Below are 25,197 nucleotides of genomic sequence, written 5' to 3' on the forward strand. Positions count from 1 at the left end.
AAATAAGTAAAGAAGTAATCAATATAATTTTACATGGAGATAAGGCTATGGATAAAAGAAAATGGGATGATTTGATAGAAGTGACTAGAGTGATATAGAAAAATGGTTAAAAACATGAACTCTAGTACCAGGTTTGAGTTCATACCAGAGCTTTTTCCAGCTCTGTCATTATGGGCTGTTATTTAGTTATTTATGTTCTTTGTGTATTTCCTTATCTACAGATAATACCGAATTTATATGACAGTCATGAGGTTTAAATGAATTGACATACATAAAATGCCTAAAACAGTTCCTGATACATTGTGTCATTTAAGTATTTATTATTATTGTTATTTTTGCATTTTTATTGTTATAATTCTTATCACATTGAGGACATCTACTTGAGATAGGGTGGTATGGGAAGGCCTCTGTGAGGAAATGCATTTGAACCAAAACCTAAACGACACTTATGCACATGAAAATTTTAAGGCAGAGATTCCAGGCAGAAGGAAACAAAGTGCAAAAGCCCCAGGGCTAGAATGTTCAGCAAAGAAGGCCAGTATGGTCCAGGATGAGTTCATTCAAGTTACAGAGCTAGTCAAGAACCAGGCTAAATTAGGCATCACTGGATATGGTAAGGAGATGGATTTTATTCTAAGTGCGATTAGAAGACATGGGAACATTTTAAGCATGGTAATGACATGCTTTGATTTACATTTTATAAATATCACTCCGGCTTCCATGAAAGTTTGGATTATAACTTCCATAGAATGTCAATCTTATCATTCCCATTAGTCATTGTTTTTAAAATCTTAGCTTTATGCCTAGGGGAAAGTAATTCTCTGACTATATTTCCAGAATGTTTGTGTTAGTGCTTTTAAACGTAGAGTCAGATTAAAGGACTTAAGTAGGTATATGAGCATACATATATACTCATACACTCACTGTGAACAAAGATTATATGGAATACTCACATAGACCACACTTCATTATTCTAAATTCAAATTAGAATTTGAATTCACTGAATGAATGCTAGGCTGGGTTTTTGAATCGTGTTTCTTGGAAGGAAAGTAATTGTTTACTTACATGAAAGTTGACCATATGAATTAGGTCATTCTTGTTATACCCAACTAAAACAGTTGAGAGGTCAAGGGGAGAAGGCATCTAGGGCACATAACACTGTTCCAAGAATGTAATTCCCTGTGAGCTTGGCTGCTGAAGCTGCCTGCTGTAACCTGAAACCAGTTTTATCTAATAGCTACTGAAACAATCTGCTGCAACTCTGAGAATCATTTTACCCATAGCCATCACTTACCAATCAAAACTTGCCAGCTCACCAACATATTATTAGTGCCAATGAACTTCCTCAAAGAGCAATATGTAACTTTCCTCTTTTTTGTAAAACCTCTAACCGTCTGTTCTTTGGACATAATGAAGACCACCCAGCCTATGAGTATGCCTCAAATTGCAATTCTTGATTTCCAAATAAAACATTGAAAATTAAGACTTTTGTCTCCATATTGTATTTGCCTTTAACCCTTATTGTAAATTATATGGCAAGGGAGGATATTCTTTGGGTCCCACTTCTCTTATTTCTAATATGTCCCTTGGCCTTACCAGGCGTTAGCACCTTGTTCCCCAAATAAAGCTTTGCAAATCTGACTGCATGGAACGATGTATGTTTTACTAGTGGGTGGTGTTATTTTTCTTAATCTTACCCTTACACCCAGCATTTTCTCCCCCAACACACTTCCTCTGCAAGTTTACCGTGGTTTAAATAGGTTGAAAGCCAGCCTAGGCCACATTGTACAATTCCTTCTTACCAGACATCCTTGATGTAAGTTCTCCAGCTTCAAAGCAGCTCTTAATAAAGTTGTGTATTGATTAGTTGATACCGCTGTGTGGTGGGGGTAAATGGCAGTGGAAGAACATTTCGGGTCCCTGGTATTTTTACTACTATAATCACATTAAATCATCATCTTTAATATCTAACACCAAAAGGCCATCCATGTATTCAAAAAGAATATTACAGCCACACTGACAAAAATCTTAAAGCCCTACATTGCCACACATGGAGGTGAACTAAAAACACAATGCAATTTGTACGAAGACTCCTCCTAATTCCTCTAACTCATAAAGACTTCAGTCTTAAAATAAAAAATACAGCTGCATAAAGTGAACTGCTTTACCTGTATGGTTAGTTCCCTCATTCTTGACTTCTGTGGTTCCCACAGAAGAGGTGGGTGGACTAGCAGGAGGACTGGCAGTAAAGCTTGTGCACCCTGTAGATGTGTTGATTTCAAAATATTCTTGGTTGTGATTCATTCGGTGAAAATCCAGAGAAGACACAATGGATGTTCGCTGTTTAGGCTAAAATAAATGAGCATGACGAGAGTATTAATATGATCATGTTCATCTTCAGCCCAATCTCCCCATCAATTTAATCTAAGTGAAAATTTTTTTTTCAGTTAAAAACTATCTGGGTTTTATACTTAAAATATAATTGTGCTTTACAGAGATACATTAAATAATTTCTTGATGAATTAAATAATAAAAAATTATTTAATGAGAAAATATTATGGCATAGTTGACATGATAGGTTAGGCTTTTCATTTGCTTTCCCCAGAAGATTGTAAAAATATAGTGCACAAAATTTCTCTTGGTAATCAATTTTGAAAGTTGCAATTTTAAGTCACCTTTCATTCAACTAACATTTATTAAGCAGCTGGCATTTGCCAGACCCAGAGGATATACAATCTAATAGTAAAAGGGCCCTTACAACATAGAAGAATAATTAAGGTAGTTCCATTTTTTTTATTCTTTAAATAGTCCGAGGAATTGGTGGCATTAGATATTGTTCCCAAGTACAAGATGCTGGAATTTTATCATCAGAATTAAATAAAGTTATATGGAACATTTTCTAGGATCTAAGAATATGCTTGGTATTTGTAGTGAACTTTGATTTTCTTTTTTAAGAATTTTAATTAATCCCCAAATAGCAAGAAAAGTCAATTTAAACATAAAAGTTAAAATCATGGAGTAATAGCAGATATAATCTATACCCTTTGTCAGTAATGAATTACTCCCTATAGCAATTTTCTGGGGCTTTCCCCATAGTTTTAATGATATTCACTCTTTTTTCTTGCCTAGCAGAGCTTCTAACATTGTCCTTCAGAAAAACTGCAGTTTTTTGGCTCTCAAATGTGTGTGTTTTTCCCAGGAATCAACTCAAACTTTCTTACATTTTTTAGTTTATATTACTGAAATATTAAAAATCTCTTATAATAATTATGAGATCAAATGTAAACTTTTTATAATAAGGTAAAGTTTATTGTACTTTACTTTCTCCAAAGTACAATTAACTTTTGGTTTACTAATGTTTTTGTTACCCTCAAATATGTGTTAATCACTGTACTCCACAGATTATTTTCCTGCAAAATATTCAAACTGCTGTCTCTTCCAGCTTATCATTTTTTTCCAAGTAGATATCACTTAATCTATAACCTAAAATAGACAATCATATGGAAAATATCTGCAGAGTATAGAGTATTTTAAAAAAATATAAGGTGTGTAAATTATCACAATATGATTTATTCTTTCACCAATATTTCACCAAATATTTTTATGAAAGACATTGAGAGGTATAAATGTTGTTATGCAAGAGAGTGCAAGTCATTTATTATTATGACACATCAACTCAGTAATAGAATTCAAATTAGCACCCACAGAGGACTCAGTTGCTTTTGAAATACAAAAGATCAGGGTTTAATATTAGGCTTGGTTTCTCATGAAATGTTTGTCCTTGGGACTACTGAATCTCAATTTCACATTCAATGTCCTTTCCACTACATTCTATAACAGCAATTAGAAAGGCATGAGCTATAGCGCTGGCTCCAGTGGAGCCCATCATTCTAGGCTTTGTTTTATTGTGTTGTGTTTCTGTTTCACTTTATGTGTAGGCAATGGACCACATTTCTATGTTTCTTCTCATAAATTTTATAAAGGTCAAGCCAAATGATATATATGATTCCTCCATTTCTAAATGTTTCTTAAATACATGTTTCTGAATCCTGATCACCCATGGTTCTAACTGCTTTAAAAACACAATGTTTTACACAATCATGAAAACAAGCTATTTTTTGCTATATTAATTCATTCTACAAATATTTGCTGAACATATACTAAACTGCAGATATCATGCATGTAAGCACTGTGATAGGAAAAAACAAGTAAGACATTGTCCCTGTTTTCTGTATGAATATAGACTTGAGGTGGGAGGATGCACAGGAGGGGCACGGGAGGCTTCGAAGAAGAGATGAGCAATCCAATGATTATGCTTCAGTATCATATAGCAGTAAAGGTGATGAAAAATTAGAAGCATTATACTTAGTCATGCCCTAAGGCAAGGGTCAGCAAACTATGGCCCGTGGCTCAAATCTGGCCTTCTTCCTATTTCTAAAAATGAAGCTTTATTGGAACAAAACTGCACCCATTGCTCCGTCATTTAGTTATGGTCTATGACTGCCCTCGTACTATAATTGCAGAGTTCAGTAGCTGCAACACAGGTCATATTTTCCACAACACTTGAGATATTTATTATGTCTGGCTTTTTAGAGAAAATATTTGGCTACTCCTGTTCTATGGAATTGTTTCACACATCAGTTTTGTGGTCAATAAAACCATAACTATAGGTTTCCTTTTATTTCCCAGCCTGACTTGCATTTGGGTTGGGCCATGTGACTAATTCTAATCAAATACAATATTAGTAGAAGTGAGCTTTTTCTATCCCTCTCTTACTCTCCTAATGATGTAGTTGAAAGATGAAGGAAAGTCATGAAACTCACATTAGTTTTATGAGATGTTAAAGTGAACCTCCCTTTTTTATATTTTTATTTTAAGTTCAGGGGTACATGTGCAGGTTTGTTACATACGTAAAGGTGTGTCGTGGGGGTTTCTTTAACAGATTATTTTATCACCCAGGTATTAAGCCTAGTACTCATTAGTTATTTTTCCTGATCCTCTCCCTCCTCCCACCCTCCACCATCTGATAGGCCCCAGTGTGTGTTGTCTCCCTCTATGTGTCCATGTGTTCTCATCATTTAGTTCCCAGTGATGAGTGAGAACATGTGGTATTTGATTTTCTGCTCCTGCATTAGTTCACTCAGGATAACAGCCTCCAGCTCCATCCATGTCCCTGCAAAGGACACGATCTCATTCTTTTTTATGGCTGCGTAGTATTCCATGGTGTATATATACCACATTTTCTTTATCCAGTCTATCATTGGTGAGCATTGAGGTTGATTCCATGTCTTTCATATTGTGAATAGTGCTGCAATGAACATATGCATGATGTGTCTTTGTAACAGAATGATTTATGTTCTTTTGGGTACATATGCAGTAATGGGATTGCTGGATCGAATGGTATTTCTGACTTTAAGTCTTTCAGGAATCACCACACTCTCTTCCACAATGGCTGAACTAATTTATACTCCCACCAGCAGTGTATAAGTGTGGCTTTTTCTCCACAACCTTCCCAGCATGTGTTATTTTTTGACTTTTTAATAATAGCCATTCTGAACTGATATGAGATGGTATCTCATTGTGGTTTTTGTTTGAATTACTCTAATGATCAATGATGTAGCATTTTTTTTAATATAATTGTTAGCTGCATGTATGTCTTCTTTTGAGCAAGCAGTGTCTGTTCACTTTTCTTTTCTTTTTTTTTTTTTTTGAGACGGAGTCTCTGTCACCCAGGCTGGAGTGCAGTGACATGATCCCAGCTCAATGCAACCTCTGCCTCCTGGGTTCAAGGGATTCTTGTGCCTCAGGGTCTCAAGTAGCTGGGATTACAGGCAAGCATTACCATGTCTGGCTAATTTCTGTATTTTTAGTAGAGATGGGGTTTTGCCATGTTGGTCAGGCTGGTCTTGAACTCCTGGCCTCAAGTGATCTGCCCACCTCATCCTCCCAAAGTGCTGGGATTACAAGCGTGAACCACCACACCGCCCCCAACGCCCACTTTTTAATGGCGGTTGCTTTTTTCTCTTGTAAATGTAAGCTAATTTTCTTATAGATGCTGGATATTAGCCTTTGTCAGGTGAATAGTTTGCAAAAATTTTCTCCCTTTCTGTGGGTTGTCTGTTTACTCTGTTGATGGTTTCTTTTGCTGTGCAGAGGCTCTTTAGTTTTATTAGATTTCATTTGTCAATTTTTTCTTTTATTCCAATTGAAGGAAACCCTTATACACTGTTGATGGGAGTTTAAATTAGTTCAACCATGAAGACAGTATGCTGATTCATCAAACAGAAATTGTGAGGATATTTCTGTTCCTAAAAACAAAAATATACCATTTGACCCAGCAATCTAATTACTGGGTATATACCCAAAGGAATATAAATAATTCTGTCATAAAGACACATACACACATATGTTCACTGCAGCACTATTCACAACAGCAAATACATGGAATCAATCTAAATGCCCATCAGTGATAGACTGGATAAAGAAAATGTGGGCTATAATATATAGCACCGAATACTATGCAGCCATAAAAAAGAATGAGATCATGTCCTTTTCAGGAACATGGATGGAGACGGAGGCTATTATCCTTAGCAAACTAACACAGGAACAGAAAACCAAATATTGCATGTTCTCACTTGTATGTAGGAGCTAAATTATGATAACTAATGGACACATGGAGAAGAACAACACATACAGAGTGGAGGGTAGGAGGAAGGAGAGCATCAGGAAAAATAACTAATGGGTACTAGGCTTAATGCCTGGTGACAAAATAATCTGTACAACAAACCCCCATGATACTATTCTACCTATGTAACCTGCAGATGTACTCCTGAACTCAAAATAGAAGTTAAATAAAAAATTTTTAAAAAGAAATGAGAACAAAGAAGCTGCTTTGAGGAAACTCAACAAAATTCAAGTTAACACAGATGAGGTATTTAGAATCCTATCAGATAAATTTAACAAAGAGACTGAAATTATTGAAAAGAATCAAACAGAAATTCTGGAGCTGAAAAATGCAATTGGTATACTGAAGGATGCATTAGAATCTGTTAAAAGCAGAATTGATCAGGCAGAAGAAAGAATTAGTGAGTTTCAAAACAGGTTATTTGTAAATAAAAGAATGAATCATGGCCTCGAGATCTAGAAAATAGCTTCCAAAGGGCAAATCTAACAGTTATTGGCCTTACTGAGGAGGTAGAGAGAGGTGGGTGGAATAGAAAGTTTACTCGAAGTGAGAACAGAGAACTTCCTAGACCTAAAGAAAGATCTCAATATTCAAGTATAAGAAGGCCATAGAATGCCAAGGAGATTTAATCTAAACAAGACTACCTCAAGCTATTTAATAATTAAACTCTCAAAGTTCAAGGATAAACAAAGGATTATAAATGCAGCAAGAGAAAAGAAAGAAATAACATACAATGAAGCTCCAATATGCCTGGCAGCAGATTTCTCAGTAGAAACCTTACATGCCAGGAGAGGGTGGCATGACATATTTAAAGTGCTGGAGGAAAAAATGTTTATCCTAGAATAGTATATCCAGTGAAAATATCCTTCAAACATGAAGGAGAAATAAAGACTTTCCCAGACAAACAAAAGTTGAGAAATTTCTTCAACACTAGATCTTTCCTACAAGAAATGCTAAAGGGAGTTCTTCAGTCTGAAAGAAAATGATGTTAATGAGTAACAAGAAATCATCTGAAAGTATACAACTCATGAGTAAAAAAAAACACAGAATATTATAACTCTGTAATTGGGATGTGTGAACTCATATTTTGAGGTGACAAATGAAAAATAGACTGATAATAGTAAGTATGAAAACTTTTCAAGACACAGGCAGTACAATAAGACATAAATAGAAACAACAAAAGTTAAAAAGTAGGTGGACAAAGTTAATGGCTACAGTATTTATTAGTTTTTCCTTTGCTTGTTTGTTTATGTAATCAGTGTTAAGTTGCCATCAGTTTAAAATAATGGATTATAAAAAATTATTTGCAAGCCTTAAGGTAAATTCAAATAAAAAATCCTGCAACAGATACATAAGAAATAAAACAAGAAATTAAAACATACCAGCAGAGAAAATCACCTCCACTAAAAGGAAGAGAGGGAGGAAGGAGAGAAGGAGGAGATCACAAAAAAAACTAGAAAACAACACAATGGCAGGATAAGTGCTTATCATTAATATCAATAATATTGAATAATTAAACTAGAATCTCCAGTCAAAAGACAGAGAGTGGCTGAATGGATTAAAAAAACAAAAGACCCAACAATCTATTGCCTGCAAGAAATACACTTCACCTATGAGGATACACGTAGACTGAAAATAAAGGGATGGACAAAGATATTCCATGCAAATAAAAATCAGAAAAGAGCAGGAGTAGCTATACTGATAAGACAAAATAGATTTCAAGAAAAAACTATAAAAACAGACAAAAAATCATTACATAATGATAAAGGGTGAAAATCAAGAAGATGATATAATAATTTCAAATATATATGCACCCAGATATATAAAGCAAATATTATTAAGGCTAAAGAGAGACATAGACCCCAATACAATAGTAGCTGGAGACTTCAACAACCCACTTTCATCATTGGACAGATCATTCAGACAGAATATCAACAAACAAACACCAGACTTAATCTGTACTATAGGTCAAATGGGCTTAATAGGTATCTACAGAACATTTCAATGAACAGTTACAGAATATACATTCTTCTCCTCAGTAGATGAATAATTCTCAAAGATAGACCATTTGTTAGGTCACAAAACAAGTCTTAAAAAACTAAAAAATAAATTGAAATTATATCAAGTATCTTCTTGAACCACTATAAAATAAAACTAGAAATCAATAACAAGAGGAATTTTGGAAACTATACAAACACGTGAAAATTAAACAATATGCTACTGAATGACCAAATGGGTCAATGAAGAAATTAAGAAGGGAATTTAAAAATGTCTTGAAGCAAACGGTAATGAAAAGACAACATAGTAAAACCTATGGGCTACAGCAAAAGCAGAACTAACAGGAAAATTTATAGCTATAAGCACCTACATCAAAAAAGTAGAAAAACTTCAAATAACCTAACAATGCATCCTAAGAACAAGTAAGGCAAGAGAAAACCAAACCCAAAGTTAGAAGAAAAGAAATAATAAAGATCAGAGCAGAAATAGATAAAATTGAAACAAAGAAAATACTATAAATGCTAAATAAAATAAAAAGTTGGTTTTTTGAAAAGATAAAATTGACAAACCATTAGCCAGATTAAGAAAAGAGAGATAAGGCTCAAGTAAATAAAATGAGAGAAGAAAAAGACGACATTACAACTGATGCCACAGAAATTCAAAGGATCATTAGAGGCTCCTAGGAGCAAGTAGTAGTCTCCCAGCAAAGAAAAGCCCAGGATCTGATGGCTTCACTGCTGAATTCTACCAAACATTTAAAGAATAACTAATACATGCCTTACTCAAACTACGCCAAGAAATGGAGGAGGAGGAAATACTTCTGAACTCATTCTACAAGGCTAGTATTACCCTGATACCAAAACCGGACAAAGACACATCAAAAAAAGAAAACCACAGGCCAATATTCCTGATGCATGTTGATGCAAAAATTCTCAACAAAATACTAACAAACCAAATTCAACAACACATTAAAAAGGCCACTCATTATGATGAAGGGGGATTTATCCCAGGGATGCAAGGATGGTTCAACTTATGTAAATCAATCAGATAATACAACATACCAGCAAAATTAAGGACAAAAAAACTACATAATTGATTTAATTGATGCTGAAAAAGAATTTGATAAAATTCAACATCCCTTCATGATAAAAACCCACTGGGTATAGAAGAAACAGACCTCAAATAGTAAAAGGCATGTACAACAGACCCACAGTATCATACAAAATGGGAGAAAACTGAAAGCCTTTCCTCTAAGATCTGGAACTTGACAAGGATGCCCACTTTCAGCACTCTTATTCACTGTAATACTGGAAGTCCTGGCTAGTAATCAGACAAGAGAAAGAAATAAAGGGCATCTAAGTTGAAAAGGAAGAATTTGAATTAGCCTTGTTTGCAGATAATATGATCTTATATATTTTGAAAAACCTAAAGATTCTACCAAAAAACTATTAGAACTGATAAATTCAGTAAAGTTGCAGAATACAAAATCAACATACAAAAATCAGTAGCATTTCTATATGCCGACAGTGAATAATCAGAAAAAATAGAACAAAGAAGTCTCATTTACAATAGCTACAAATAAAATAAAATATCTAGGAATAAACTTAACCAAAGAAGTAAAAGAGCTCTACAGTGAAAACTATAAACACAGATGAAAGACATTGAAAATCATATAAGAAAATGAAAAGATATTCCACTTTCTGGATTGGCAGAATAAATATTGTTAAAATATCCATACTACCTAAAGCAATCTACAGATTCAATGCAATCATTAAAAAAATACCAATGATATTCTTCACAGAAATGGAAAAAAAAATCCCAAAATTTATATGAAACCAAAAAAGACCCAGAAGAGCATAAGCCATCATGAGCAAAAAGAATAAAACTGGAGGAATCACATTGCCTGATTTCAAGTTATACTACCAAGCTATAGTAACCAAAACAGCATGGTTCTGGCATAGAAGCAGACAAACAGACCAATGGAACAGAATGGACAACCCAGGAACAAATCTATATACTGACAGTGAATTCATTTTTCACAAAGGTGTCAAGAACACACACAAGGTTACATAAGGGAAAAGACAGGGTGGTGGTGGAAAAACAGGATATCCATAAGCAGAAGAATGAAAGTAGACCCCTATCTCTTGCCTTACACAAAAATCAAATCAAAATGGATTAAATAATTAAATCTAAGACCTCAAACTACAAAACTACTAAGAGAAAGCATCGGGGAAGCTCTCCAGGACATTAGACTAGGCAAAAATTTCTTAAGGAACACCTCACAAGCATAGGCAACCAAAGCAAAAGTGGACAAATGAGATTATATCAAGCTAAAAACTTCTGCAAAGCAAAGGAAACAACCAATAAAGTGAAGAGACCATCTAAAGAATGGGAGAAAATATTTACAGGCTATCCATCTGACAAGAGATTAATAGCCAGAATATGTAAGGTCAAAAAACTGAAAAGGAAAAAAAAAATCTAAGAATCTGATTTAAAATGGGCAAAAGATCAGAATAGACATTTCTCAAAAGAAGACATACAAATGGCAAACCGATATCAGAAAAGGTGTTCAATATTACTGATCATCTGAGAAATGCAAACTACAACTACAAGGAAATATCATCTCACCCCAGTTAAAATGGCTTTTATCCAAAAGACAGGCAATGATGAATGCTGGCAAGGATGTAGAGAAAATGAAACCCTTGCAAACTGCTGGTGGGAATGTAAATCAGTACAACCAATATAGAGAAAAATGGAGATTTTGGAGGTTCCTTAAATAACTAGAAATAGAACTACCATATGATCCTGCAGTCACACTGCTAGGTATATTCCCAAAAGTATATCGAAAACATAGCTGCATTCTCTCTCATGTTTATTGCAGGACTATTCACAATAGCCAAGATTTAGAAGCCACCTAAGTGTCTATTAACATATGAATGGATAAAGAAAATGTGGTACATATACACAATGACATACTATTCTGCTATAAAAAAGAATGAGATCCTGTCATTTGCAACAACATGGATGGAACTGGAAGTCATTACGTTAAGTGAAATAAGCCAGGCACAGAAAGACAAACATTGCATGTTCTCATTTATTTGTAGGAACTAGAAAAATTAAAACAATTGAACTCACAGTGGTAGAGAGTGGAGTGATGGTTACCAGATGCTGAAAATGGTAATTTGGGTGGTGGGGGGAGTGGGAATAGTTAATGGGCTCAAAAATGTAGTAGAATGAGTAAGATCTAGTATTTGATAGCACAATATGATGACTAGAGTCAGCAATAATTTATTGTACATTTTAAAATAACTAAAACCGTGTAACTGAATTATGGGTAATACAAAGAAAGGAAAAATGCTTGAGCTGATGAACACCCCATTTACCCCAAAATGATGATTACACTGCATGCCTGTGTCAAAATATCTCATATACTCCATAAATATATATACCTATTATGTACCCAAAACAATTAAAAATTAAAATAAAACAGAGATATCTATGTGGAGAAATGGAATAACAGCAATGGGAGAAAAGAATGAAGAGATGGTCATAATATTAAAATGGAGATAAAAAAGAATGGGTCTAGAATATTCATTTAAACATGTTTGATTTTAATATAATTTTTAACTACTCAAATAGAATTGCACTCAGCCATTCAGTATAAAAAAGAAAAAGTGTTTTCACAAATTCACTGAAATTACATATTGAATTTGCCAAGTTTTGATATGTAGAATGAATTGCACTTGTGTTCGTTGTGGCTTCTCCACTTTAAAACATATCCCTCCACTGTGGTCCAGTCCTCATATCACCCTACTTTCCAGAGGACCTGCTTCTACACGTATTTACTTAGCAGGAGTCAGCAAACTATATCTTATGGGCCAAAGCCAGGCTTCTGAATAATTTTGTTCAGCCTGAAAGCTAAGAATGGTTTTCACATTTTTTATTGTTTTTTAGAAAAGGAAAAATAATATTAGTAACACATGAAAATTGTATGAAACTCAAACTTCACTGTTTGAAAACAAAGTTTTATGGAGACATAGCCATGTCCATTCATTGATGAATTGTCTATGGCTGTTTTTCTGCTACAATAGCAGAGTGTAGTAGTTGTAACGTAGACCTTATGAACAAAGACTTAACTATTTTACTCTCTGATCTTTCATAAAAAAAAAAAAAAAATTGTGACCCTTTCTATAAAGTGAATAGAGCACGGTGGCTCATGCCTGTAATCCCAGCACTTTGGGAGGCCGAGGTGGGCGGATCACGAGGTCAGGAGATCGAGACCATCCTGGGTAACATGGTGAAACCCCGTCTCTACTAAAAAATACAAAAAATTAGCCTGACGTGGTGGCAGGCGCCTGTAGTCCCAGCTACTTGGGAGGCTGAGGCAGGAGAATGGTGTGAACCTGGGAGGCAGAGCTTGCAGGGAGCCGAGATCGGGCCACTGCACTCCAGCCTGGGCAACAGAGCGAGACTCCATCTCAAAAAAAAAAAAGTTAATAGGAAATTTCTCTGAGGAGGTAAAATTGAACAGACACAGGAATGACTGTGATTGAGTCAGGGAACCAGTGCAACATAAAAAGGTAGGACCCCTTGTTTCAAAAGCAGGTGCAAAAACTTTTTTCTTTTTCCCATGTTCTCTCTCTAGATCTGTTATGGTGTTCTCTTATTTGCTACTTAATGTATTGCTCCCTTGGTCATGGAAACACTCACAGGGTGAGGGCAGATTCTTACGGGAATGCAGTGGCTCTGCCCTGCAACTCAGTAAGTGCATCTGATCTTGACCCTTCCCCACACTCATGGTCTCACTACTGCATCAGCAGTTTCTGGGCAGGCCAGGGGCACCTGGGTTGGAGGAGCAGGTGGCCAAGAATTTTACTCAGTAAAGAAAGTAGAAATAGGGTGCAAAGTGGGAAAACAGTTGAGTCAAGATTCCAAGCCCCAACACATGTTCAATTTTCCCATAAACTGCCTTACAAAACCCTGGGCCAGGAGCACCAGTGTTGGGGGAGCTGCTAGAGTCCCCAGTGTCTACTGTTCCCATCTTTACGTCTGTGTGTACCCAATGTTTAGGTCCCACTTATTAGTAAGAATGTGTGGTATTTGGTTTTCTGTTTCTGTGTTAATGGATAATGGTCTCTAGTTACATTCATGCTGCTGCCAAGGACATGATTTCATTCTTCTTTATGGCTGCATAGTATTCCACAGTGTACATGTACCACATTTTCTTTATCCAATCCACTATTGATGGGCACTTAGGTTGATTCCATGTCTTCTCTATAGTGAATAGCACTGCAATAAACATATGAGTGCAGGTGTTTTTTGGTAGAAAGATTTATTTTCCTTTGGGTCTATATCAACCTGGGATATTTTGTGTGATAAATATGATGAAAATATTTAATTCTAAATATTTTTTTTCTCAGAATGATAGCCTACTGTCCCAATACCATTATTTATCCACTGATTTGAAATGTCACCTTTATCATATACTAAATTTCCAAATAGAGATTGGGCTTACATTTTTGGACTCGATTATATTCCCATTGATCTATTTGTCTATTCCTGTACTAACATCACACTCTCTTACTTACTGTGTGGCTTCTGTTTCTAGAGCTCCTAGTGCGTGGATATTGGATCTCTTTGATCCTTCCTGTTTTATATACTGGGAGTATTCTACAATTCATTGTCCTAAAGAACCTTCATTAATTTGCTAGAAAGTACTTATTGACCATTATCAGCTGTGTGGTCAGGCACTGTTGTAGCCTCTAGGGATACATCAATGAACAAATAAGATAAGGCAAATAATTTTTAGGCATTTTGTTTTAACTTTTGGTGTGATTATGCTATTTTTAATTTTAAAAACGTTTCTTTTTTTTCAAGTATTCCATTTTTAAAATAGCCCGTTATTAACTTTATAAGTCCAATCACCTCTCAAATCTTTCTGAGGATACTGATTAGAGTCTTTTTCTGGCATTAAGTCAGTTTTCTTAAAGGTTACTTACTTTGTTCATTCAGCCTGGTTTCTCTCTTTTTGGTTGTTAATTTTTCCTCAACCATCTGGTGTCTTAGTCAAACATTTATACCTAGGGCACTGTCCCCACATTAGGAGCTTCAGGGGGTCCTTCACCTTCCTTAGATACTTATTACCATCTGGTGGGCAAACAACAAAGCCGATTGCTCCACATAGGAGATGCTAAGGTTCTGGTTGCCCTGTCCACTCCCTGGCTTTGATAACCATGCCCTGTTGCTCAGGCTTGAGATTCTTCGCAGAGCTCTAATGAGGATGTCAAATCCACTCATTGTTCCAGTGACATCTTCCCCTCTTCCACCAGTGTTGGACTGTGGGCTTCTTCCTCTTGTTTTGTCTAAATCTAGCAATATCTGATTTTATCTTTTAGAATTGCTCAAATGCCTCAGGTAGTAACTCTCCCTGTTTTTCATCACTGCTATGAATTTATTGTTAATTTTGTATTTATTTTTACCATTTTGATTGCAAGTAAGGAGGAGGAAAATGTAAACACTTGCGATCCACTCAGCTTTATGAGTTAGAATTCTCATATTTCTCTGTCTTGATCACTTTGAAGACTGTATATAAGAGATTTGAGGAATTCCAGACAACTCGAAGAAAGTATCGTTGCCATTTCATCACAGATGTCATGCAAATGGAAAATTATTATATTTTCTTGATTTTTCAATAAATGGAAAACAATTTTAAGTGAAGTGCAATCTTTTTATTGTTATGAATATGATGTTAATATGATCAAGACTCGCTCTAAAGATGTAGAACTCCTTAACTTCAGGTAGGCAAATGCAATTCTTCTGCTTTATAGATTATGGCCAAACATAGATAAAAAATATATGATCACCACAAGGGAGTTAAAGAAGTCGTGAGTGAGTATTGAGTATTTAAGAAACGTGGACATTCTTCTAGGCGCTTGAAATTTGTTGTCTCATTGAAGCCTATAATGTTAGTATCAAAAGTAGCTTTTACTCTTTCCATTTTATAGACTTGACATTCACAGATAATCTCAGTTAAGTGGGAGAGCTGAAACTAAAGTTAAGTGGGAGAGATGAAATTAAAACACAAATCTAGTGAATTTCAAGTTGATTGCATTTTTCCCGAAAGACACCACACTATAGGTAAAGAAAAGAGAAGCAAACATAAAGTTACAAGTAAAGCCAAAAGTCTAATAACTCTTGTTTCTCATCTTTATATGAACAATTTTCCTACTCTTCAGTCTATTGATAGCATTGATTTTTTTTAAAAATCTACATTGTTTCAAAAGGTGTTGAAATAAAATGCAAGTGGGTGGAAAATGGGAATAAATAGTATCTAATTCTGCTATGTATTAAACTCTTACAGTCACTAGGTTTTTTATAAGAGAAAGGCAGAAAATTTTAAAAAATCTTTTTATCTCCTGACTTTAGCTCTTCAATTCATTTCATTTTTATATAGAGGTATCTGACTATGAAATAATATGTATACTCATCTTCTATTTAAAAAGACATATTATAAAATAGACTGTAGGGACTCTGTACTGCTTCTCAGACATTGCAATCCCACACAAGAGCAAGGTCAGATTTACTGATACAGGCAACTGTCCAAAGCAGCTGTTCTCCTGCTAGCTGTTGACGTTCTCTTCCTTTCTGCCAGCTCCATAACAAGGGCCCTCACACAGTGCACCACCCTCACCCACACACACACCCTGACCAAGGCCCTGAGAGTTCCAGGTTCCTGCACCTGCCTTTCCTGCCCAGGGCTTTCTGAGAGCAGACAGTTGCTCTTGAGCCCTTCTCTGAGGTCCTCTGAACACCCCTACTCCACCATCAATCAGAGCAGTTGTACTTTTTTTTTGCCTTTACCTATTAGGCTTCTGTTAGGTTGAACCATATGAAACTGCTGATATTCAACCGTATTACCTGCAAAAATAGCAATTTCATATAACTCAACCTACATAAACTTTTCTTTTAACAGAGTTCTCTGGCTAAATAATTTGGAAACCATTTCTCTAGGCCTTAAGTGAGCCTGACATTTTGCTGGCCCCAGTAAAATTGAACTCTTTCCCTTCTTACTCATCACTAGTAAGAGTATAAAGACACATGCACATGTATATTTATTGCAGCACTATTCACAATAGCAAAGACTTGGAACCAACCAAAATGTCCATCAATAATAGACCGGATAAAGAAAATGTGGCACTGATACACCATGGAATACTATGCAGCCATAAAACGGATGAGTTCATGTCCTTTGCAGGGACATGGATGAAGCTGGAAACCATCCTGTGGAAACACAGGAACAGAAAACCAAACACCGCATGTTCTCACTCATAAATGGGAGCTGAACAATTAGAACACATGGACACAGGGAGGGGAACATCACACACTGGGACCTGTCTGGGGGGTGAGGGGTTAGTGGAGGGATAGCATTAGGAGAAATACCTAATGTAAATGATGTGTTGATGGGTGCAACAAACCACCACGGCACATGTATACCTATGTAACAAACCTGCGCGTTCTGCACATGTATTCCAGAGAGTATAAACGGGTATATGCCCTTTTCAGGGCAACTTGTCAAAATATATTTTTTAAAACTGTTAAGTCTATCTGTAGTATTTAACATACATAAGCATGAGTGTGGAGTTTGTTAGATGGAAAATTTGTAATATATGTTTCTTTGTAGGAGTTAGTTTCTTCATACAATGTATTCAAATTTTCATTGGAAAGACTGTATACACACGAGAGGATAATAGAAGTTCTAGTTTTTATTCTAGTTTTATTTAATAAAGGTCATAAGTAGTTTTGGACTCAACGTAGATATTAAAGACCTGAAAAGCATTTTGACCTCCAAACCATGGAGTTTGTCCTCATAGAAGCTTTCCCAGCATGAAAATAGTCACAACTATTTTGCAAAAAATATTTTTTGACTTAGGTATTGCAAATATTTATATATTAATATTTAATAGATGTTCATGTCAAATTCAAAACATCCAGATTTTAAAATAAGTAAAACCAGCTTTATTTTCCACACTTAAGTTCTTTTTTTAAAGCAACAATTTTAAGTGATTTGTTTCATTTTAGGAACGGCAGGAAATAATTATGCAATGGATTATAGAAGATATATTCTGAACAGCTAAAATAGGAAGCACATATCACTGTGTGGGTGAAAGAAAGACATTTTTACAAATAAAGGTGCACACTGCTTTTTAAATAGCTTAATTTTTTAAATTTTTTATTTTCTATAATTGTAGATTCATATGCCATTGTGAGAAATCATAAAGAGTGCACTCATGTTTCTTTTTCCTATATTCCCTCAGTGGGCACATCTCACAAAATTATAGTGCAACATCGAAACAAGGACAAGAAACAGAACAATTCCATCACCACAAGGATTCTTCCCATTGCCCTTTTTTTTTCTTTTGAGAGGGAGTCTCGCTCTGTCGCCCAGGCTGGAGTGCAGTGGTGCGATCTCGGCTCACTGCAAGCTCCGCCTCCCAGGTTCACGCCATTCTCCTGCCTCAGCCTCCCAAGTAGCTGGGACTACAGGCGCCCGCCACCACGCCCGGCTAATTTTTTGTATTTTTAGTAGAGACGGGGTTTCACTGTGTTAGCCAGGATGGTCTCAATCTCCTGACCTTGTGATCTACTCGCCTTGGCCTCCTAAAGTGCTGGAATTACAGGCGTGAACAAGCGCGCTCGGCCCCATTGCCCTTTTATAGCTACACTCACTTCTCTCTTGCCCCCACCTCCACCTTAACTCCTGGTAACTACTGATCTGTTATCTAGTTCTACAATTTTGTCACATTAATAATGCTATATTAATAGGATCACACAGTATGTAACCTTTTAGGACTGGCTTTTCTCACTCAGCATACTTTTCTGCAGATTCATCCAAGCTGTTGTGTGTATCAATAGCTTGCTCCATTTTATTGCTGGATAGTATTCAATGACACGGATGTTTAACCATTCACCCAATGAAGGACATCTGGGTTGTTTCCAGTTTTTAGCTGTTATGAATAATGCTGCTATAAATATTTGTGTACAGATTTTTCAGTGAGCATGTTTTCATTTATCTGGGATAAATTCCCAGAAGTACAAATGCTGGTTGGTATGGCAGTTCAATGTTTAATGTTTTAAGAAACTGCCAAACTGTTTTCCAAAATTGCTGTACAATTTTACATTTCCACCAGCCATCTATGAGCTTCTCTGTATCCTTGCCAGCATTTAGTGTTTTCACAATTTTTTATTTTAGCCCTTCTGATAGGTGTGTAGTGATATCTCATTGTGGTTTTACTTTGCATCTCCCTTGTGAATAATGATGTTGAATATCCTTTCTTGTGCTTATTTGCTGCCATCTATATATATCCTCTGCAGTAAAACGTCTCTTCATGTCTTCTGCCCATTTTCTAATTGGATTATTTTTATACTATTGAGTTTTGAGAGTGCTTTATAAGTTCTAGATATCATTCTTTGTTAGACATGTGATTTATAAATATTTTCTCCAGTATGTACCTTGTCTTTTCATCTTCTTAATAGGGTTTTTGACAGAGCAAAAGTTTTTAACTTTAATGAAGCACTTTTTTTTTTTAACCAGAGGTGCTAGTCACACCTTACTCTTTGATAGAGCATAAACAGAGGTGGGGAGGGAGACAGTGCAAAGGCAGAAGGGCAGGCTCTTGAGAGTGAGGTTACCGGCATGCAGTCAGGCACCCTCTGATTTGGGGACTATCACTTCTTAAACATGTTCTCTGTGGCAGTTGCCATGCCAAGCTCATTTATATTTGGGAGGAAGGAGAGGATCAGGACAATTTATTTTTTTATGGATTATGTCTTTGGTATCAAGTATAAGAACTCTTTGTCTAACTCTAGATCCCAGAAGTTTTTTTCCTATTTTTTTCTAAAAGTTTTATAGTTCTATATTTTAATTCAATTATCCATTTTGAATTAATTTTTACATAAGCCATACGACTTAGGTCAAGTTTCAACTTGTGGCCTGTGTATGTCCAGCTGCTCCAGCACCAGGATATCTTCCCTCCACTGAACTGCTTTTGTACCTCTGTCAAATATCAGTTAGGCTTATGTGTATGGGTATATTTCTGGGTTCTCTCTTCTGTCCTATTGATCTATGTGTCTATCCCTTCACTGATAATACTACATTGTCTTAAGTACTGTAGCTATAAAATAAGTCTTGAAACTGGGTAGACTGATTCCTCCCACTTTTTTGTTGTCTTTCAATTTTTTTTTAGTTATCCTAGTTACTTTACGTATCTATGCAAATATTAGAATAATCTTATATTTACAAAAAAGTGTTGCTGTGACTTTGATAGGAATTATGTTAAATCTGAATATCAATTTGGAACAATTTACATCTTTGCTACATTGCATCTTCTAATCCATAAACAGGTATGTCTTTCCACTTTCTTGAACGTTTTATTTTTTTCATCAGTGTTTTGTAGTTTTCAGTATACAAGACCTGTACATGTTAAAGAGGAGTTCACCAAGGCTCATAATCAAACTATCCAAAATTAAAGACAAAGAAAAAAATTCTGAAAGCAGCAAGAAGTAAGAAACATATCACATACAAAGAAGTCCAATGTAACTATCAGTGGATTTATCAGGAAAAACCCTGCAGGCTAGGAAAGGGTAGGATGATATCTTCAAAGTGCTGAATGAAAACAAATTGCCAACCCAGAATACTTAAATCAGTTAAGCTGTCCTTCAGAAATGAGAGAGAAATAGTAACTTTCCCAAACAAAAGCTAAGGGAGTTCATTATCACTGGGCCTGTTTCACAGAAATTACTAAAGGGAGTTCCTTAAGCTGTATCAAAAGGCCACCAATTAATAACATAAAACATGCAAAAGCACAAAACTCAATGGTATAAGCATTACAGAATCATATTCAGAATACTCTGGAACAAAATGTTGGTATGCAAAGCAATTTTATCTCTAGTACAATGGTTAATAGACATCTATTAAAACAACTATAAAATAATCAGGGGATACAAATTACAAAATGATGTAAATTTTGACATGCAAAACATAAAATGAGGGATTTGGATAAAAGTGTTAGATTTATATCTAATTATTATTTTTTCTTTTTGTATTTGTGATTACAAATGACCTTGTATTTTTAATTTCTGTGTATATATGTTCATAACTAGTTCACAGAAATACAATTTTTTATGTGTATCTTGCACCCTGTGACCTTGTTGAGCTCACTTATTAGTCACAGGAGTGCTGTTTTTGTTGTGTTTTTTAGCTTCCTTGGGATTTCTATGAAGACAATCATGTAATCTGCAAATAGGAAGTTTCAGTTTTCCTTTCCAAATCTGTATGCCTTTTATTTTTTTGTTTTTCTTTTTGGCACAGGCTAGAGCTTCCAGCACTATGTTGAATGACAGTGGTGAGTACAGTGGACATCCTTGCTTTGTTCCCAATATTAGAAAGAAAGTCTTCAGGTTTTCATGATTAAGTATAATGTTAGCTATAGATTTTTTATAGATGCTCTTTATCAAGTTGAGAAAATTCCCCTCAATTTCTATTCTTTTGAGAGGTCTTAAAAAAAAAACAACATGAATGGGTGTTGAATTTTGTTGAATGCTTTCTCTGTATCAATTAATATCATTATGTGGATTTTCTTCTTTATTGTTTTCAAATATTGAACCAGTTATGCATCCCTAAAATAAACCTCACTTTGTAATTGTATATAATTTTAAAAATACATTTCTGAATACTATTTGCTAATATTTTGTTAGGAATTTTTTGTCTATATTCATGAGGAATATTGCTCTGGGGTGTGGGTGTGTGTGGAATTGGGAATACTAGCTCATAAAATGAATTAGAAAACATTCCCCCATTTTCTTTTTTCAAGACAAGATTGTTTAGAGTTAGTGTTAATTCTTCTCTAAATGTTGTTATAATTCTCCAGCAAAACAATGTGAGCTTGGAGATTTATTTTTTGAAAGCTTTTTTGATTATGAATCCCATTTCATTAATAGTTGTAGGGCTATTCACATTATGTATTACATATTGAGTAAATTGTGGTAGTTTGTTTTAATAATTGATCCATTTTAGCTAAGTTGTCAAATTTATGTATGTAGAATAGTTTTTAATATTCCTTTATTATCCTTTTGATGTCTTCAGGGTCTGTAGTGACATCCCCATTTTATTCCTGATATAGGTAATTTGTGTCTTTTTTCTTTCAGTTTCACTTTAAGAACAGTAGGAAATAACAATGTAATGATTTATAGAAGATAAGTTCCTAGCAGCCAAAATATTAATAAAAGCTTATATTGCTGTATACATGAAAGAAAATTTTTACAAATAAGAGTGGGCATTGCTTTTGGTTTTTAACTTCTCAAAGGTCATTCTGCTTTCTAATTCTTGTTTTTAGAGACAGGGTCTCACTCTATCCCCCAGGCTAGAGTCCAGTGGTACAATCATATCTTACTGCAGCCTCAATCTCCTGGGCTCAAGCGATCCTCCCACCTTAGCCCCCTGAGTAGTTAGCAATACAGGCACACACCACCGTGTCCAACTAACTTTTTTAAACTCTTTGTAGAAATATAGTCTGGCTATGTTGCCAGGCTGGTCTCAAATTCCTGGCCTCAAGTGATGTTCCTGTCTTGACCTCCCAAAACGCTGGGATTTCAGGCATGAGCCAGCACACCCAGCCTGCTTTCTGATTCTTAAGTCATCTCTTTACTATTATAATAATAGTACCCATGAAATACATTCTGTTTCAGGTATCCTACCTTTTTTTCATCTAAATCCTACAAAAACTCCACAGATGGGCAGACAGGGAAACTGAGTATCAAAGATAATCAGTAACTCTTGGACAGCTTTAGAATCAGCTCTCTCAACACTTAAAAGCCATGAATACACTTTCCATTACATCATTCTGTCTTTTTGCTATAATTACCCAAAATGTCTTCCTATACAATAAAAATAACAGAACTTTTTAGCTTAATGATAGTTTAAAAGAATATTTTCCCCAGAGTATCTGTAAAAGCATTTACCACGAGGGTTATCACAAAGTAATAAATATATTAGTAGGTAGAATAAAGTTAAGGTTTAAACCAGAGAGATGTGACAATATAAGTACTCCTGTGAATAAATTTAAGATGATGTGAAGTTTTAAGAAAAAGCACATAGCACTTCCCCTGGAGTAAAATATAATCAGGATCATAAAAATTTGTGTCATAATATGATAGCAATAAGTTTTAAAGTGAAGATAAGTATTACAATTAATTTTAGCTAACAAGTTCAACTCCTTTTCTGCTGAGCATTTTTCTAAAACAGTTATAAAAATGCCCATTAATAAAAGTTTTTCTTTTTTTCCTGACCCATTCCTGGCAAAGGAATATCCAAAAGGTTGATATGAAGGGGTATAAGTATATAAAGCAAGTGTTAAAAAATACATAAACTCAGTAATAAGCTTCTAAATAATCAAGAATTGTTATGATTTGTATGTAAATTTCATTTGGATTTCCCTCAAGGAAACAAAATCATTAAGTTCTGAAATAGTCTCTAATTCTAAAACTCCTTTCTCCATCTTCATATCAATGAAAAAATTGGTATCCTCAATTAAAAAGTACCTTTATGTTTCTAACTAATTCCTATGGGTTAAACTTATTAACACATATTTGGGAGACAAAATAGGATTTGCAGCAAAGTAGAATTGGATTCAGATCCTAATGTCGGTATTTACAGTTTAGTATTTGCATTCATAAAATGAGGATTATATAAGCCTCCCCACAGAATTATTGTCTGGATTAATTGAGATAATGTAAATGAAAGACTAGAATAAGGCCTAAATTAGTAAAGGATTGATAAGTATTCATCTTCTTCCCCTACTGCAAAATTTTAGTATAAGTAGGATCTAACTGAAAGAAGACACTGATGAGTTAAATCATAAGGCAGCCTTCCAAATAAATCACCAAATTAAATGAACACCAAATTAAATGAACAGCCCAGCGGAATCTCCCTGACATAATTTACAGAGGTGAAGGTTGAAGGAAAAGAGGAAATCAATAGGTTCGGAAGAAAATACAGCACACAGACTTATTTTATCAGTGTTTAAGAGAGCTGCCCTGGAAATTGCGGTAAGAGCTCTAAGTAGAAACCTTCCGGGAGCGTCTCTGATGGGAAATAAGTGGCAGAGACCCTGGTAGAACCTCTCTAAATAGCCCACCATCTCTGATGTGGAGGAGTGAGGGCTCATGGCAATGAGAGACCACAGAGAAGGAGGAAAAAGAAGAGAAGATACATTCCAATTAATCACAATAAGCCTTTTTAGAAAGCATGACATTAGGAGGTTAAAGAGCCCCTATGGTGACTTGTTTACAGGAGCAGAAAGTTAAGAGGCTGTTAGGAGCTTGAAGACGAAACACCAGACTTCAGCTTGTGAGAAAGAAGTTAGTCATTAGACATATTTTGCTTTAGAAACAAACCCAAGTGATATAGTTTGAATATATGTCCCCATCAAATCTCACACTGAATTGTAATCCTCAGTGTTGGAGGTGGGGCTTGGTAGGAGGTGACTGGGTCAATGGGGCAAATCCTTCATGTCTTGGTGCTGTCCTCATGGTAATGTTTTCACAAGATCTGGTTGTTTAAGTGTGTGGCACCTCCCCACCAACCCTACTCTCTCTCTTGCTCCTGCTTTTGCCATGTGATGTGCCTGCTTGCGCTACACAATTTCTGCCATGACTAAATGCTCCCTTAGGCCTCCCCAGAAGCGAAGCAGACAGTGGAGCCATGCTTGCACAGCCTGCAGAACCATGAGCCAATTAAATCTGTTTTCTTTATAAATTACCCAGCAATGCAGGCATTTCTTTAGAGCAATGCAAGAATGTCCTAACACACCAAGCAAAACATAAAGATGCATGCTAATGTGCCCTGGTGCAGTGGCGTCACCAAACACAGACAAGACAGCACAAAATAATTCTTCTTGATGGGACTGCTCATTCATGACTCCGTCATCTTCTCCACTTACCAGATTTAAGAGCAATAACCAGCACTATCCAATATTAACTAAAAGATAGATGCCATTCTTTCCTTCAAGCACCTCATAAATTTTAGTGAGAAAGTCAGCTATGAAAGAGGAAGGTGAAAAGTCCTATGAAGAAATAGAACTTCCTATGAAGACATATTACCAGGGATCTAACCTAATTTGGAGTGTAAAGAGAGGCTTCTTTAAGGAAGTGATCTTTCAGCTACCACCTGCAGGAGATGTAGAAATTAGCTAAGTGAAAGCAGTGTGAGTGGGTTAAAATGAAGTGTCCAAGTCAGAAGGAACATGAAATGCCATGATCCTGATGTTCACAGCAGGAAAAAATACAGACAGCACATGTAAGGAACTAAAAGGTGGTTGGTGTGTTTGGAATACAAAAAGGAAGAAGATAGAGAATGGGCACATCTTTCCAGAAGTTTGTGAAATCGAATAAAATTTGCATAGCTATGGGAGATACTATTCTATGACGGCATTGACTTGAGTACATTAACATGCTGATGG

General features: G+C 35.5%; 1 protein-coding gene across 5 annotated transcripts in view; it reads right to left on the reverse strand.

The window, feature by feature from the left end:
- ANKS1B (ankyrin repeat and sterile alpha motif domain containing 1B) overlaps positions 1-25,197 on the reverse strand; it is a 1,278,065-nt gene that overhangs the window by 671,712 nt on the left and 581,156 nt on the right. For all 5 annotated transcript variants that reach the window (XM_024256170.3, XM_024256168.3, XM_024256167.3 and 2 more), the window contains exon 12: positions 2,169-2,349. In XM_024256170.3, the coding sequence (XP_024111938.1) occupies positions 2,169-2,349 (181 nt within the window). The remainder of the gene's footprint in view (positions 1-2,168; positions 2,350-25,197) is intronic.

Source organism: Pongo abelii, chromosome 10 (assembly GCF_028885655.2).
Source record: "Pongo abelii isolate AG06213 chromosome 10, NHGRI_mPonAbe1-v2.0_pri, whole genome shotgun sequence".
Taxonomy (NCBI): Eukaryota; Metazoa; Chordata; class Mammalia; order Primates; family Hominidae; genus Pongo; species Pongo abelii.